At 42.3% G+C, this 17,882-nt stretch overlaps 3 protein-coding genes across 3 annotated transcripts in view; 1 reads left to right on the plus strand and 2 right to left on the minus strand.

Moving 5' to 3' along the window:
- Positions 1-301: 301 nt before the first annotated feature.
- CBG15624 lies at positions 302-4,128 on the minus strand (the record flags this gene model as incomplete). Its single annotated transcript, XM_045236231.1, has 8 exons — positions 302-424; positions 504-660; positions 785-924; positions 1,812-1,902; positions 1,946-2,040; positions 2,098-2,155; positions 2,202-2,278; positions 4,075-4,128. The coding sequence occupies 8 exons, from the start codon at positions 4,126-4,128 to the stop codon at positions 302-304; spliced, it is 795 nt and encodes a 264-aa protein (XP_045095752.1).
- A 4,982-nt stretch (positions 4,129-9,110) lies between these two features.
- On the plus strand, positions 9,111-9,742 carry CBG15626 (the record flags this gene model as incomplete). The annotated part of the gene is given in 2 exon segments (XM_002648770.1): positions 9,111-9,381; positions 9,387-9,742. Coding segments are annotated over 2 exon segments (627 nt in total).
- Positions 9,743-10,015: 273 nt separating this feature from the next.
- CBG15627 overlaps positions 10,016-17,882 on the minus strand; it is a gene marked incomplete at both ends in the record, with an annotated part of 19,461 nt that continues 11,594 nt past the window's right edge. The window contains 9 exons of the mRNA XM_045236232.1: positions 10,016-10,030; positions 10,609-10,880; positions 11,082-11,400; positions 11,846-12,259; positions 12,954-13,061; positions 13,268-13,732; positions 13,785-13,856; positions 14,323-14,495; positions 16,432-16,976. Coding sequence (XP_045095753.1) covers positions 10,016-10,030; positions 10,609-10,880; positions 11,082-11,400; positions 11,846-12,259; positions 12,954-13,061; positions 13,268-13,732; positions 13,785-13,856; positions 14,323-14,495; positions 16,432-16,976 — 2,383 coding nt within the window. The remainder of the gene's footprint in view (positions 10,031-10,608; positions 10,881-11,081; positions 11,401-11,845; positions 12,260-12,953; positions 13,062-13,267; positions 13,733-13,784; positions 13,857-14,322; positions 14,496-16,431; positions 16,977-17,882) is intronic.

A 17,882-nucleotide genomic window follows, 5' to 3' on the forward strand; every position in this document is an offset into this window, starting at 1 on the left:
GCCAGAGGTAAGATTCTACCGTCACGGTGTACAACGCTTAATGTCACTCTGCCTACAGCTGTCGTCCTCGCCTTTATGTATGCAATCGGGTGACCGCTTTCTCTTTGCCCGTGTAGCTCAGTCGGTAGCGGCGCCGCACCCTCAATCATCGTCCCACACGTTCAACTCCTCGAGAGGCATATTTAAACGAAATTTCGAGAACAATCTTTTTTTCATGTCCCCCCACCTTTAAAAAGATTTTTTAAAAAACGATATTTAAATTTTAAAATCTTCTTTTTCTCTAGAATTCTGAGTTCTCTGACTAATTCCGTCCTACAATGCCCAGAATATGGAAGAACATTGTCAAAATGTCGACGAATACATGTGTGGCAGCGAAAATGTACTCTTCTGGGGAGATTTCCACACGACGGCCGCCCATGATTAGCTGAAAATTTTTGAAATTTTGAAAAAAAAATGGGTCAAAATTGGATCCATAAATGCTCAAAAAAAGGGTATTACTGTACCTGCACATCAATTGCCAAGTAGAACATGCACAGTAGTGCTCCGAGAGCCGAGTAAACGATATGAAGGAAGACCCAATGGAAAATCAGCACAAAAATGCATGTCATGAGGCCAAAAAAGAAAAGGCAGATACCAAGAATAAAGGCGACGCCGAGACATCTGAAATTGTTTTTAAAATTTAGTCAAAATAGTCCAAAATTGGCCAAAAATGGGCAAAAATAGGACGAAATTCGGCAATTTCAATTTTTGAACTTTTTAAAAACCTTTAAAAAAATGTTCTTACGAAGTCAAATCTTTCTTTGTAGTCGCCGCAAAAAGTATAATCGACGCACTACATCCAGTAGTGATGAGCAGTGCAATCATCACCGATTCCACCGAGTACGACGCCGTTATGAACATTGTCATGGTGGCTGCAGAGAGAGTCTGAAAAAAATCAAATTATCTCAAAAACTAGCAAAGATAGTAAAAAAGTGACAACTATAAAATTGCTCAGCATACAATTTCACACATTTATCTAGTAAACAAAATTACCGTAGCTATTACGGTTTTTGAGATATGCGCCTTTAAAGTCGGCGCGCCGCGGAGACGATCACTCTCGCTTCTCTGCGTCTCCCCAAAACTTTAGGCGCGTATATCTCGCGAACCGTAACAGCTATCAGCAAGTTGTCAACTGCAAAAATGCTCAGCATAAAATTTGGCACATTTTGATATATAAAACGTTTTCTAACATTTTTTGAATTTTATGAAAATTTGGAAAAAAAAATGTTTCTATGTTTTTTTCAAGTTTTTTAATCTCAAATTCTAAAAATGCTGGAAAGACAATTCTTATGTCAAAATGCGCGAAATTTGGAAGGCTTAGTTTTTGTAGTTTGTGGTTATTTGATAGCAGCTATGATTCTTGAGATAGAGACGCAGACATCTAGGGTGTCTCGCTTTTCAGCTTGCTAAAACTTTAAACGCAATTATCTCACGAACCATCATAGCTATCAAAAAACTTTTTACCACAAAATTGCTCAGCATAAAATTTCACACAATTTTCTAGTTGAAAAAACTTTCGTAACTGCTACGGTTCTCGAGATATGCGCCTTTAAAGTCGAAGCGCCGCGGAGACGCCGAGAAACAAGACCCCTCTCGTTTCTCTGCGTCTCCTCGAAACTTTAAACGCGTATATCTTGCGAACCATAATAGCTATCAAAAAACTATAAACCACAAAAATGTGTAAAATTTTATGCTGAGCAATTTTGCAGTTGAACAAATTTCTCTAGCTCTCCTATTTTTTTCGAAAATTTTGAATAACCCAAAAAACTCACAAAAAGTGTCAAAATGACCAAATTGCACGGGAAACATCTACGGACTCCCTGACAACACATCAGTGTGATATAGAAGATGAAAAAGACGCCCCTGAAAAAAATCTGTGTGTCCAAATATCCAGATGTCCACCTACATTGCCACGTAGACTCCCCACCAGTACTCATTACACCAATCTTTGAACTTTTTACTGAAAATTGGAGCCGACGAGAAGCCAGCCGTGATGGCGAACTGCAAAATTGAAATTTGAATTAGGCCACGCCCCCTTCAGACTCCGCCCTCGTTTACCATCAAAGTCACTAGGGCAAAAACGCGCTTGATGAATCCAGCTCGAACACTTCGATCACTGAAAAATTTGAATTTTTTGGTAGTTTTGGGTTACTGTAGATTACTCAAAAATCAAACGTTTTGGGGTCCGTGACTCTAGAGGCGGAGCTTCCTCGTCATCCTCGTCGTTTCCGTTTTCGGGCTGAAAATAGGTCGAACTTTAGTTTTTTTAGAATTTTCAGAAAAACTAGAGGAGCTAGAAAAATTTGGTCAACTGCGAAATTGCTCACCATAAAATTTTAGACATTTTTGTTGTTGAAAGTTTTTTGATAGCTTTTACGGTTTGCGAGATATACCCGCTTGAAATTACGAGGAGACGCAGACCACGAGAGCGCTCACACTTCTCTACGTCTTCTTGCGGCCAGGAGGCCGTCGGCTTTAAAGGCGCAAATCTCGAGAACTACAGTAGCTAGAAAGAAACTGTGAACTAGAAATGTGTGCAAAATTTTATGCTGAGCAATTTTGCAGATGAAAGTGTTTTAATAGCTATGATGATTCGAGAGATATGAGTGTTTGAAGTTAGAGCGAGACAGCCTAGATGTCTGCGTCTCTATCTCAAGAATCATAGCTGCTATCAAATAACTACAAACTACGAAAATAAAGGGTTTAAATATTCACACAGTTTGACATTAAAACTGTCTTTTCAGCATTTTTAGAACTTGAGATATAAAATCTTGAAAAAAAATAGCGAAATTTTTTAAGATTCAAATTTCTCAAATTCAAAAAATGCTAGAAAAATGGTTTATACACCAAAATATGTGAAATTTTAATGATGAGCAATTTTGTAGCTGAACATGTTTCCATAGCTATCACGATTCGCGAGATATACGCGTTCAAAGCTTTGAGGAGACGCAGAGAAGCGAGAGTGATATCGTTTCTCTCCGTCTCCGCGGCGCGCCGACTTTAAAGGCGCATATCTCTTGAACCGTAATAGCTATGGGTAAACGTTCAACTAGAAAACTATGTAAAATCTTATGCTGAGCCATTTTGCAGCTGGCAACTTTTTGATAGCTATACCGATTCGCGAAATATACGCGTTTAAAGAGGCAGAGAAGCGCGACTGCTCTCGTTTCTCTGCGTCTTCTTGAAACTTTAAAGGCGCATATCTCGAGAACTACAGTAGCTAGAAAAAAACTTTCAACTGGAAAATTGTGCAAAAGTTTATGCTGAGCAATTTTGTAGTTGAAAGTTTTTTGATAGCTATTAAGGTTCGCGAGATATACGCGTTTAAAGTTTTGGGGAGACGCAGAGAAGCGAGAGTGATCGTCTCCGCGGCGCGCCGACTTTAAAGGCGCATATCTCAAAAACCGTAATAGCTACGGTAATTTTGTTTACTAGATAAATGTGTGAAATTGTATGCTGAGCAATTTTATAGTTGTCACTTTTTTACTATCTTTGCTAGTTTTTGAGATAATTTGATTTTTTTCAGACTCTCTCTGCAGCCACCATGACAATGTTCATAACGGCGTCGTACTCGGTGGAATCGGTGATGATTGCATTGCTCATCACCACAGAAGTTAAAAATTTGAAATTGCCGAATTTCGGTCTTTTTTGACCATTTCTGTACAACTTTGGACCATTTTGACTCATTTTTTTTCCAATTTCCAGATGTCTCGGCGGCGTCGTCGGCGTTCTTAACAGCGAGAGCGCTCTCGCTTCTCTGCGTTTCCTCGAAACTTTAAAAGGCGCATATCTCGGCAACCGTATTAGCTACGCAAATTTTTCCAACTACGAAAATGTGTGAAAACTTATTCTGAGCAATTATGCAGTTAACAAATATTTCATAGCTGTGACGGTTCGCGAGATATGAAGAGAAAAAATAGGCCAAATGAAGCCTAGAAAAGCCTAAGATAGCCCGAAAATTAGCCAAAATCGTTCAAAAAAGCTCCAAAATCAAAAATTCCCCCATTCGATTGCTCATCCTTAATAATTCCTTACTTCATCCTCCGAACCAGCTGGCCATCGTTGTTGTTTTTCCATTAATTTCGCCATTTCCACCAGTCAACAAACGCCAAGAAAAAATCGATAAATCGATACGTTTTCCAGAATATTTTCTGAAAATCCCAAACAATTAAATTTCTGCTCTTTTGGCAAAAAATTGGGGGGGGGGGGACCAAGGCGCCTTTTTAAGTGCCAAAAATCCACAAAATTGGGCTAAAAAGTTGTGTAGTTCCCGTGGAAAATGATTTTTTGAAAATTCGAAAATTTTTTGGACATCCGGACATCCGGACAAACAGATTTATTCCGTTATAATCTCTATACATTTCAGTTTTTGGTAGGAATTTTTGGACCCTAATAACACATAAAAATCATAAAAAACAACCCTCAGAAATTTGAAAAAAGAGCTTCACAGGGCGGCAAAAAAAATTGGGGATTACTGTAGAAAATTACTGTAGAGAATAGAAGAAAAAGGCACTTTAAAGGAACATAGAATTTTCTAGAAAAAAATTACAATAGAAAAAAAAAACACCAATAAATAATATGACCAGAAAAAACGGGGCAAAAAATCGATTTTTTTTTCAGAAATCTGAATTTTCGAAAAAATCGATAATTAGAGATTCTGAAGGCATCTGGAGCCTGAAGTCGTTGATATTGGATTACTTGTTACGGCGACGAAGGGGTTCGCCACTCTGCAAAATTGAAAAATCGATAAATTGGGATTTTCAAAGGAATTTGTTTGAAATTCTGATTTTTTCAGAAAATCAGAAGACGTGAAGAATCAGGAAATCAGAAATTTTTCGAAAATTTTTTTAAATTGAAGAAATGTGAAATTTCGAGTTCTGACGTCTCCAAAATCCCAAAATTCCCAATTTTCGGAAATTTTCAAAAAAAATGTTTTGACGTAATCTGAATTCAGAATTTCAGATGACGTCAAAAATTGAAAAGTCGAAAATTTCGGAATTTGCAATGTTTACAGTAACCCAAAAATGTTAACTTTTCAAAAATCCGAAAATTCAAAATTAAAAAAAAAATTTTGACGTCATCTGAAGTCAGAATTTCAGATGATGTCAAAAATCGAAAAGTCAATAAAAAGTCTTAAATGGTTACAGATTTCCAACGTCTGCAGGATTCCAAAATCCCATAAATCGCAAATTTTCAAAAAAAATTTTTTTTGACGTCATCTGAATTCAGAAGACGTCAGAGTTCTAAAAACTATAAAGTCTATAAATTCAGAATTTATGATTACAAATTTTTTCGAAAAAGAAAAGTTTTTTGACGTCATCTGGAATTCAGAAATTCAGATGACGTCAAAAATCAAAAAGTCTATAGATTCACACTTTTTTATGTCTACAGCATTCTAACGTCTCCAGGATTTAAAAAATCTGAATTTGGAAAAAAAAACTTTTTTGACGTCATCTGAAATCCAGAAGACGTCAGAATTCAGAAATCCACCACCCGAATCAAGCCAAAAATCAGAATTTTTTCAAAAACCTCAAAAACAGCTACACAGCTACAGGATTCTTCACACTTCTGACGCCTTCTCAGAATATTTTTCAGAATTCTCAGATGACGTGACGACGTCTTCTCGTATTCTAGCTATGGTATTCTGTATCTGCCCAATGTCTTCATCCATTTTCAGAATAATGATTTTCAGCATATTCTGAAATTCAGAATTTCAAAAAGTTTCATTACGAAAAATTTTTTTCACGTCTTCTGAATTCTCCAGAATTTCGTAAAAAAATTGTTTTTTTGAAAAATTTTTTTTCACGTCTTCTGGAATTTCGAGAATCTCAGAAAATTTTTTTCACAATTTTTTTCACGTCTTCTGAATTCTCCAGAATTTCAAATTTTTTTCAGAATCCCTCTCACCTGTGGCACGACGACGTCAAATGCGCTTCCAGAAGTCTGGAGTGGATTCGAAATGGCTTCTGGAACAAATGACGATGACGTTGTGGAAATTCTAGAAGACGTCGATAGCCGCGACGATGGTCTAGAAGGCGTCAGAGGATTCTGAGATGACGTGATTTGTCGCCTGGACGCTGCCAACGTCTTCAGCTTCATCTGGAGCTCTTCGATGGTTTTCGTGTGCTCGGCGAGCTTTTTCGTGAGCTCAGCGATGGTTCCCTCGCGATCCGATAGTTGAGATTGAGTACGGTGGAGCGAGGATTCAGCAGTGGAGAGCTGTTGTCTGGAATGAATTTAAGCATGAGCAATCGGCAGAATTCAGACGATTTTCGAAAAAATTTCTCAAAATTTTCTAACCCGGACGTTTCAGAACTCATCATTTCGCAAGCGGTTCTGAAACTGAAACGTTGCTGTTCTAGAACTACGACGTTTCAGAACAGTGGCGTTTCAATGCCGTTTTGAAACCGCGACATTCTAGAACTGCGAGGTCTTAGAACTCGGACGTTTCAGAACTATGACTTTTAGTACCACGACTTTTCAGAACCGCGACGTTCTAAAACTGATCATTTCACAACGGTTGCGTCGTGGTTCTACAATGTCGCGGTTCTGAAACGTTGCTGTTCTAGAACTGCGACGTTTTAGAACCATGATGTTATACCACGACCTTTCAGAACCGCGACGTTTCAGAACCGCGACGTTTCAGAACTACGACGTTTTAGAACCGCGACATTGTAAAACCACGACGCAACCGTTGTGAAATGATCACTTCTAGAACGTCGTGGTTCTGAAACGTCCCAGTTCTAAGTCCTCGCGGTTCTGAAATGTCGCGGTTTCAAAACGGCGTAGTATTGAAGCGCCACTGTTCTGAATCGTCATGGTTCTCAAAATTCAACGGCCTGAAACGTGATGGTTCTGAAGTGTCGCGGTTCTGAAACGTCGTGGTTCTGAAACGTCATAATTTTGAAACGTCGTGGTTCTACAACTAGACGCTCTTGAAAAATGGCATTTCAGACTTAGGACGGTCTAGAACCGCAACGTTTCAGAACCACGACATTTCAGAACCACGACGTTTTAGAACGCTAAACCCGAAATTTTCAGACTTTTGAGCTTGTTAGCTTCAAAATGAGCCAAAACACGCCATTAATCGGTTGATTTCGATTTTTCCAAAACACGCGACGCACGACCGCGACGCACCCGAAATTTCGAATCTCACCGAATCGCGGCGTGTTTGGGCTCATTTTGAAGCCCTCAGCGTGCTGAAGTTTAATTTTTATGTGCGACGTTCCAGAACCACGACGCTTCAGAACCACGACGTTTTAGAACCAATTTCATCGAATTTTCGTGGGAATTCTAGATTTTTTCACGGCCAATTTCAGCAGCTCACCTCAACACTGAAAACTCCTCGACACTTCTAGACGCCGCCTTCTTCTCCAATTGCTCAGCTCTCAGCTTCTCTTCCAGCTCTGTCACTTTGACTTGTAACTCCACACACCTCTCCCGATGACGTTCCATTTGTTCAGCGTACTCATCAGCGTGGTCCATCAGTCTGGCTTCTGAATCCTTCAACAAACTATTCTGCTCCATGACCATCGTCAGTTGATGTTTCATCTCTTCCATCTCCTCCAACGCCTTCATATCCGCCGATTCAGATGCCTCGTTCAACGCCTTCTGAAGACGTTCCACGTGACGTTGAAGCTCTTCGATCGTTGCGTTCCGCTTGCAGATTTCTGTTTCGAGCTCTTTTCGAAGAGCAACGTCTTCTGAATCTGTTTGATTCCAGTTGTCACCGTCGTCGTTCCATGAAGACGCCGATTCTGCTTCTTGAAGACGTTGCTGGGTGGCTTCTAGCTCGGTTTGGATTGATTTCAGTTGGGATTGAAGCGACGCGTTTTGATCGGAGAGCTGAAATTTGAATTTTCCCAATTTTTCAGCCTAAAAGTGTGTGTGTGTGTGTGTGTGTGTGTAAACAGCCTAATCGATTTTCCCAGAAACCTACCGTACTCCCTGAACTTCTTGCTGTCTCTCGGACACTCCCAGGCTAAGGCTACCATTTCGGTCGGTCGAAAATCGCCGACCACCGACCGACAGCCGACCGAGCTAACCGATCGGTCGGCGCGCCGAACGATTTCGTTCCTTTGCGCATCAAAACACGAATTTTTGCGTACGAAGCACTTATTTTACGAAAAACGAGGCATTTAGTGGGTAGTTTGTCGTAAAATACAATGTAGAGTGTGCAAACACGTTGATGCGCAAATGCACGAAAACGGTCGGCGCNCCGACCGATCGGTCAGCTCGGTCGGTTGTCGGTCGGCTGGGTCAGTGGTCGGTCGGTCGGCTAAATTTCCCGACCGAATGGAAGCCTTATCCCAGGCCATTGCTTTCCCAGAAGACTACCGTAATCCCTCTTCCCGCCAACTTGTGCATCCATTGGCATCATCTTCCTTTTCTGGTTTTCAATTGATTTTCCCGTCTATCTTAGCTGGATTGAACCTTCTTGGACCATCTCAGGTTGTCTCCGACTGTCTGAGGAATGGTTCTGGCTGTCTGAAACCCGTCCAGATAGTCTTAGGCTGTCTTAGGTCGTCCTAAACTGCTTTAGATGGTCTTGTGATGTCGTAAACCATCCCAGACTGTCTAGATGTGTCTTAGGCTGTTTTAGACCTTTTGAGAATGGTTCTAGCTGTCTGGAACCTTCTCAGATAGGCTCAAGCCATTTTAGACTGTCTGGAGCTATCTCAGACCCGTTTTAGATCGTCTTAACCTACCTTAAACCATTTTCGACCACACTAGACCGTCCTAATGTGTCTCAAACCGTTCATAGACCAGCTCCGACCGTTTCGATCTGTCTTAGACCGTTTCAGACTGTCTAGAGCCATCTAAAGCCACCTAAAGCCATCTAGAGCTATCCAGAACTACCTAGAGCTGTTTCAGCTATCCCAGACTGTCTAAGACTGTCTCAGGCCGTCCTGGACCATCCAATCTTGTCCTTGACCATTCTAGATCGTCCTAAGCTGTCTCTAGCTACCTCAAATCGCTCTCTATCCGCTCTTAAACCGCTCTAAAGACTCTAACCTCATATTATCGATTTTCCAGAACACCACATCCTCAAAGCAATCAATCAATCAACCATGGCCGATCAACAAGCAGGACCAGCCCCAGCCGCCGCCCAACCCGCCCAAGCTCCAACCCTGCCTGCACCAAAGCCCGAGCCATCCTTCTACTTCTTCCTCGAAAGCTTCGATAAGGAAACCGTCAAGATAAGCGACCTGGCCGTTCCACAACTCGTCACCATCAACAACCTGGTCTCTGGACTTGGCTACGACGCCGAGAAAGCCGCCAAAAACGTGATGCCAATCGACAACATCACAGGCGTCACCTTGAAACGTGTCGTCGCCTGGTGTGAGCATCATCGTGGCGAGGAGTTCCCGGAGGAGAAGAACGAAGGCTTCCCACGCCAGACCAACATTCCAGAGTGGGACATGAACTTTTTGAAGGAGTTGGAGGACAAGGAGCTGGAGGCGTTGACGCTGCTGCCAACTACCTGGAGTCCAAGCAGTTGCTCCGTTATTGCTGCAAGAAGATCGCCATAATGGCTCAGGGAAAGACTCCAGAGGAGTTGAGAGTGCTTTTCGAGATTCCGACTGATGAGGAGGATGCGATTGCCGAGCAGGAGTTGAAGGAGAGGTTGGAGAGAGAGGCTAAAGAGGAGGCGGAGAGACAACTCGTCGAGGGACCATCCACATCCGATGGAAAGCGTTAGAGAGGCTCTTAGAGCTTCTGGAGCCCTTTTCCCTTTTTTCCCTGTTCCTATTCCTGCTTCTAGAGCTTCTAGGGCTCCTGGAAAGCTCCTTATTCCCCCATTTTCCCCGTTTTTCTTGAACAATTTTCCCCCATTAATGTTCCCTAATAAATCTAATCTTCACCTGAAAATTTGTGTTTTCTCGTTTTATTTTTTTGCAATTTCAGGTTTTCAAACTTGACTGAAATCGCTAATTTTCAGCCAAAAAAAATTCCGAGCTGAAATCGCTTATTTTCAGCCAATTCTAGCCTAAAATTGGCTTACATTTAGGCTGAATTTTGGTGATTTTTAGGCTAGAATTGCTCATTTTCAGCTAGAATGACTAGAATGGCTCATTTTCAGTGACTGAAATTGCTCATTTTTAGACATAAATCACTGATTTCCAGCCAAAAAAAAAAAAAGCTGAAAAGTCGGTCACTGTCAGACAGGTAAGCCCGGCTTTTTAGGCCTAATTTGAGCCTATTTTTAGGTCTATTTTCAAGCCTAATTCAAGGCCTATTTGAAGTCTATTCAAGCTTATTTTATGCCTAATTTCAGGCCAGTTTTCAAGCCTGCTTTGAGCTTATTTTAGGCTTATTTTAAGCCTAATTTAAGGCCTATTTTGAAATCTATTTCAAGCCTATTTTCTAGTCCATTTTAAGCCTATTTTCAGGGCTATTTTCAGGCCTATTTCAAAGCCCATTTTAAGCCTAATTTAAGGCCTATTTTTGAGCCCATCCTAAGCCTATTTTAAGCATATTTTGAAGTCTATTTTGAGCTTATTTTAAGCCCATTTCGAGCCTGATTTCAGGTCCACTTTAGGCCTAATTTTCAGCCAAAAATCCCACCTCAATCTCCCGTTCCTTAACGTTTTTCAGCTCGTCTTGCAACGCTTCCACTCGCATTTCCATCATCTTTTGCGTCTCTCGCATTCGCTCAATCTCTCCATCATCGTTCCAGGCATCGTCGTTCCACGTGGCTTCTTCCGACGTCTTCTGAATCTCCTTCTCCTTCTGAATCAGCTCCTGTTTGACGTCGTCCAGTTCCTGAATCGTCTGGTCCAGTTCTTGTTCGATTTTCGTCTTTTCTGATTCCAGGAAATCGATTTTTTGGGAAGTTTCTGCTTGGATTCTGGAATTTTCAGATTCCAGAATTTGGATTCTGGAGACAAGCTGGTCGTGGGCGTGGCGAAGTTCGGCGAGCTGAAAATTTCAGAATTTTAGGGCAAAAATGCAATTTCTAGGCTTAAAATTGCTCATTTTTCAGAAGATTTTTTTGACGTCATCTGAATTCAGAATTTCCAGAATTCCCAGAATCCCACTCACCTCCTTATCATTATCCTTCTTCGTCTCCTCATTATCACTCTCTCCCCATCCTTCGTCTCCCCAGCCATCATCATCATTCTCGGACGTCTTCTGAATCTCCGACGTCTTCTGATCCAACGCCTTCTGAATCTCCGCAATCTGCGTCTCCAGCTCTCTCTTCTCCGCCTCGATCGTCTCCAATTTCAGCTTCATTTCTTGTTTTTCCGCATGGGACTGCTCCAATTGCATTTTCAGCGATTCCAGCTCGGCGAGCAACTGCTCATTTGGATTTTGTGCATTTTGAGATTGCTGATAGGCTTCGTCCAGCTCGTCGTACTGAAAAATGAGCGATTTTTAGCCTATTTTCGGTCCAAAAAGCCTAATTTGGGCCTAGTTTTAGCTCAAAATAAGCAAAAAATCGGCTGAAAATGGTCTAAAATCGATTTTCCAAACATTTTCTTGTCAATTTTTGAATTTGCCGCTCTTGAAAACCTCAAAAAGATTTAAAAAAAACAAAAAAAAAAGAATTTGCCACCGGTGGGGTTCGAACCCGCCACCAAATTTTTTCGTCGAAAATCCCACTCGGCCATTCGAGCACTTTTTCGGGAAAGTTGATTTTAGGTCATTTTCGACTATTTTAGGCCAATTTCAAGCCAATTTAGACAATTTTCTGGCTCAAAATCGATTTCTTGACCATTTTCGGACATTTTTCGTCTTTTTTGGGTCATTTTCGGCTTATTTGGGACTAGATTCAGCCTACTTCAAGCCTATTTCCCCGTACCTTATCCTGAATCTCGATCAGCTCCGCTTCGGCCTTCTGAATCACTTCTTTCTGGAAGTCCACGCGCTTCTGGAGCTCTTCAATTGTCTTCTGGAGCAGTTCAGAAGACGTGACGCCATCCTCCGCCTTCTTCTTCTGGCCCTCAGATTCCTCTCCCCAATCGTCCCAATTGTCTTCTTCTTCTTTTGGTTTTTCTGGCTTCGCCTCCTCAAGCTCCGCCCCCTTCTTTTTCTTCTCCTCCGCCAGCTCGTCTTCCAACTCCTGAAGACGTTCCTCAAGCTCCAGATTCTGGTCTTCTAGAGCCAAAATTCGATTGTTCAGGATTTTTTCGATTTGAGCGAGTCGGGTGACTTCTGATTTTGCGTTCTCCAATTCTGATGGATTCTGGAGGGGCGTGGACGATGGTTGAGATGGCTGGAAAAACAAAAATCGTACATCTTCAGGTCTCAAAGTGGTCTAATAGTCGCAAAAACAGCCCATAATAGGCTTAAAATAGTCCAAAAACGCCTAAAAATGGCCTAAAATCGACTTTCTGACAATTTTCCAAAAAGGTGTTCGGATGGCCGAGTGGGATTTTCCACGATAAATTTGAATCTAGGGGTTGTTGGTTCGAACCCCATCGGTGGCAATTTGTTTTTTAAATGGTATTGGTGGTTTTCAGGAGCGAGGAGTTCAAAAATCGCAATGAAAATGTACAGAAATGCGATTTTGGAAGGTTTTGGATCATTTTCAGCCAAATTTTCAGCTAAAAATGGTCTAAAATGGCCAAAGAACAGTCTGAATACGCTCAAAATGGGCATAAAACATCTCAAAATGGTCTGAAATGGCCTAAAATCGACTTTCTGACAATTTTCCAAAAAGGTGCTCGGATGGCCGAGTGGGATTTTCGACGAGCAAATTTGGATCTAGAGGTCGCGGGTTCGACTCCCACCGGTAGCAAATTGTTTTTTAAAAACGTTTCTGGGGGTTTTCGAGGGCGGCAAATTCAAAAATCGCAGTGAAAGTGTTCAGAAAATTGATTTTAGACCATAAATCACTCATTTTTAGCCTAAAATCGGGTCTATTTTCAGCCAAAAACCTCCAAACGTGCTCTGAAAATGCTCATCACCTGTTCATTATCATCCTCTCCCCATCCCCATTCATCATCCTGCTTCTGTGTTTGGGGCGCTTCCTCTGTTTGTTTCGGTGGGTCTATCTGGGTTACTGTAGCCTTGCTCTGCAAAAATAAGAACGTCAAAAAAATTCTAGGACATCTGGACAGACAGACGGACAGAAAATGTCATTTTCAGGGCAAAAATTAGCTTTTAAGACCCATTTACAGCTCAAAAATCAATTTTTTGGATGCCCAAAGACATCTGGACACACCGACAGACAGAAAACTGTCATTTTTAAGCCGATTTTCAGAGCTTTTCTAATCCTCACCACTTCCAACTCCTTCAATCTCCCCTCCAATTGTTTATTGTGCATCTGGAGCATCTCCAGCCTCATCGTCAACGCCTTCTCAACCTCCAGAAGACGTCCAACTTCAGATTGCGCTTCCTGAAGCTCTGGGGTCGGCTCATTCTCCTCCTTCTCCTCTCCCCAATCGTCCCATTGCTCAGCCTTCTTCTCCGATTGCTCAGCTTTTTCAATTTCCGCCATTTCCGCCTTCACCGTCATCATCTCGTCCTCAATCTCTTGAACCTTCTCCTCCAGCTCTAGATTCTGATCTTCCAGGGCCAGAATCCGATTATTCAACGTCTTCTCAATTCCAGCAAGACGCTGAATCTCTTTTTCAGATTCTTCTAGCTTCTGGGCGGCGCGTTCTGAATCTGGATTCGGTGAAACTGATGACGTCGTCAAAATCGGCGTCGTCGATTGGAGAAGTGCCGATTGTTGGAGATGCGTCTGGAAGTTTCAGATTTTGTCGAAAATTCTAGATTTTCAGAAAAGTGCTCACCTCATGCTGCTCCATGAGGTCGGCAACTTGCTCCTCGAGCTCTTTCACATGCTGCTCCAACTGCTCTTTTTCCTGAAAATGGGACTATTTTTGCTTTAAACGGACCAACGGCGGGCTCACGACGGACCAAACCCTTAGATAACAAAAATAGGCTCAAAAAAGGCCAAAAATAGGCTCAAAATGGGCTTAAAATGGCTTAAAATGCTCAAAAATGACTTTTTCAAAAAATTGCTCGGATGGTCTAGTGGGATTTTCGACGGAAGCATTTGTACCTAGAGGTCGGGGGTTCGAAACCCACCGGTGGCAATTTCTTTTTAAAAGTGTTTTTCGGGGTTTTCAAGGGCGGGAAATTCAAATATCGGCATGAGAAAGTGCAGAAAATGGTTTTTAGAGAATTTCAGACAAAATTTGCCCATTTCCCTGCTTAAAAAGGCTCAAAACGGGCTTGAAATAGGCTTAAAATGGGCTTGAAATGGGCTGGTATGGTTTGGTCCATCGCTGGTCCGTTTGCCAGAAGACGGCATATAGATCTGCTTACCTCCATCATCCTCGACTTCACCTCTTCCATCTCATCCACCTCATTCTGCAATCGGACGTTCGTATGAGCCAGCTCTGCATTGGTTCGGAACAGCGAGTCGACGTCGGCTTGTCGTGTCGTCAGACGGGCGGCTAAAATGGCGAGTTCCGTCGAGAGGCGACTCACAGCGGCCGCTGCAAAGCCAGCCACCTAATGCATTTTGGAGACGACAAGGGGAGAAGAAAGCAACACGATTCTACTGATAGATGATAGTGATAAAGGTACGACTGTCCACATTTGAGCTTCTAGGTTTTTTTGGGTGGCTGAGCATGTCCTAGGAGATGTTCAGCGAGCCTAAAGAACCCAAGGGTCTCAAACTCGGACAGTCTTACTTGCTCAGGGGAAGTGTAGATAGTAAGAGAACATCTAGGATAGACAAAGGGTACTACGGTAGTCGGAGTACCCACTAACAACAAGATATGATCACGATGGTAGGGTATTCAAGATGATAGTGATGCTTCTAGAAAGCTCCAGAACCTTCTAGATCAACTCGAAGATCAGTTGATGCTTCTGGAAGCTCTAAGAACGTTAGTATGGTCTAGGATCCCTCAGAACCTTCTAGAGGTCCACCGAAGCTTCCAAGGCCACAGAACCTTCTAGATATCCACAGACGAGGATTGGAACTTTCCAAAGCATCACGGCCGGCCGCCTTCTAATAGGATCTATGAGAAAAGAAAGTAATCCACATCACATCAGAAGATAAGTGACAGAAAAATCGAACCGACAGAGAGACAACAACACCAATTGGATTACGGTAGAGGAAAAGAACACAGTGATTAGTACCAAAGGATGGAAGTGAAACTTAAACGAATAGACAGGAACAAGAAACCAAGGAATTCAGAAGACAAGTGGGAGGGGACACTTGGTATGATTAAGGGCCACTAGCCGAGATTATTTCTCATTTCTAAAGCTAATCTAAAAACGGGGCCGTGTGAATTTGATCGTGTATAATACTACAGTAACATAGGACAGCGCCCTGTGGTGTACAGTAGACGTCTACTTCAAAAGATATGAACCTAAATGCAGTTGGTGGCTAAGGCTTTGAAGCGGTGCTCTTTTTTTTGGATATGCCAAACTTTGATCTCAATTATCTCGGCTCCCATAAAAGATAACGAAAATGTGTCAACTGATAAAATGTAGCTGATATTATGACAAGCCTTTTATCAGTTGACAAATTTTTGATATCTCTTACAGTTACCAAGATAATGAAGCTCAAAGTTTGAGAACTTTTTTTCAAACTAGAAGTTCTCATTTTTGGGACTTTTTTTCTTGGCAATCAAGCAAGTTAAGCATAGTGGAAGAGACAAAGGCGAAGTACCGTAAAACCTGTATTAGAAGGGCTAGTAGGGCCCTCCTAATACAGGTTTTACGGTCAAAGTAGATACATGGGAATTGGGAAGGACAGAGGTAGAAGAGGATCAGAGACTAATTGTGCACAAACTCGTCAAGTATCATAGAAGAGAACGCAGTGTGGTGAGAGGGCATGCAGCAGAGCAGCAGTGGGTTTCGTATTTTTCATTATAAATTTGAAGAGGACGGCGAAGGGAGAGAGAGAGAGAGAGAGGGTGAGAGATGGCATCCAGAAGGTTCTAGAACCTCAGAGTCTGTTCTTGAGGCGTCTAGAACCTTCTAGAACTTTCTAGAATCATTCAAAAAAAAAAAACATCTGGAACTGTCGAAAACAATACAGAACCGCTCATAAGCAGCTGGGAACCTTCCAGAACGATCTGGAACCTTTTCGAGAAACTTTCAGAACCATTCAGAAATTGTTGGAACCTACTAGAATCATCTAACATAGCTCCGGGTGCCTCTAAAAGTGACCATAACGAATCAAGGAACTTCTAGACCCTTCTAGAACATTCTCGAACTTTCTAGGACTATCTGATAGCTTCATATGACTCTGGAAGTTGTAAAAACGGTTCACAAAGCTTCCATAATCATCCAGAAGCAGTTAAAACCCTCTAGAACGTTCTAGAACAAGGATTTTAGCTCTCCGAAAATTCTTTTCTCCCTCTCCACCTTCTTCCCATCTCCCTCATGATATGATACGAGCCTTATCCCATCCCTTACCTTCCGTCTCGTCAGCTGCTCTTTCCGCCACCGCCTCCAACGCCTTCTCCAGATCTCGAATCCTCCTCTTCAGTGCCTCACACTCCTCCTCTTTCCACTCAATCTCTCCTTCCAACTCCTCCACTCTCTGTCGTGTCGTCGTTGCCACTTCTGGAGACCCTGACGCCGTTTCGAGTGTTTGAAGACGTGCCTCCAGTGCTACAGTAATCCTTCTCTGCTCCTCCAACGCCTTCTGATTCTCTTCGTAATCGCTCAGCAGTTGTTTCAGTTTTTCAGCGATTTTCTCCATTTTTTGGCGGGTGTTCAGTGAGATCGATGGGTCTCTGGAGATCAAAAGAATCGTCAGAATTCCATCGATCACTTGGGTGAGCTCCACCTCTTCTGGAGCATCAGAAGACGTCAGATGGGCAGATGACGTTGTTGGGTGGTCAGATGGTGTGGTTTCAGCTTGAGATTGAGCCAATTGAGCGTACACCGTGTTGTAAGCCTCCTGGAGTTGATTGTAGTACTCGTTGAGCCGGGTATAAGCTTGTTCGATTTCTTCTCTGCAAAAGAAAGGTTTTGGGGGCATTTTCAGACTAATTTCAGCCCTCAATTGGTCTAACATAGGCTTAAAATAGCTTAAAATCGTCTAAAAATGGTCTAAGATCAATTTTTCCAAAAAAGTGTTTGGGTAGCCGAGTGGGATTTTCGACGTCAAAATTTGAATCTAGAGGTCGCGGGTTCGACTCCCACCGGTGGCAATTCGGTTTTTTAAAAATGTTTTTGCGGGTTTCCAAGGGCGGGAAACTCAAAAATTGATCTGAAAAGAGCCATAAATGTGTTTTACAGAGGATTTTGGACCAAATTCAGCCAAATTTTCATTGCTAAATAGCTTAAAATGGTTTAAAATGGCGAAGACATGGCCTGAATACGCTCAGAATGGCAAAAACCCCTCTAAAATAGTCTGGAAATGGTCTAAAATCGACTTTCTCAAAAAAAGTGCTCGATGGCCGAGTGGGATTTTCGACGGGCAAATTTGAATCTAGGGGTTGTTGGTTCGACTCCCACCTGTGGCAAATTCTTTTTTAAGTGTTTTTTGGGGGTTTAAAGGGGCGTAGAGTTCAAAAATCGAGGTTAAATAAGTCAGAACCTTGTTTTAAGATGGGTTTTGGACCATTTTCAGCCAAATTCGGGTCATTTTTCTGAGCTAAAAATGGTCGAAATGGCCTAAAAATGAGCTAAAAAGGTCTAATAAAGCTCCACACCCGTTCCCTGAGTGGGGGGGGAAGGCTCCCTCCCCACCTACCTCCTCGTCTCCTTCTCCAAACACTCAGCCATCCTCTGATTCGACTCATTCTCCGCCTCGGCTGCTCTCCGGACCGCTCGATCCGTCAAATCCACCTGTTCCTGTAGCTCAACGTCTAGAGCGATCGCTCGTTTCTTCTCCCGCTCCACCTGATCATCCAGCT

This window comes from Caenorhabditis briggsae (assembly GCF_000004555.2).
Source record: "Caenorhabditis briggsae complete genome, chrIV, whole genome shotgun sequence".
Taxonomy (NCBI): Eukaryota; Metazoa; Nematoda; class Chromadorea; order Rhabditida; family Rhabditidae; genus Caenorhabditis; species Caenorhabditis briggsae.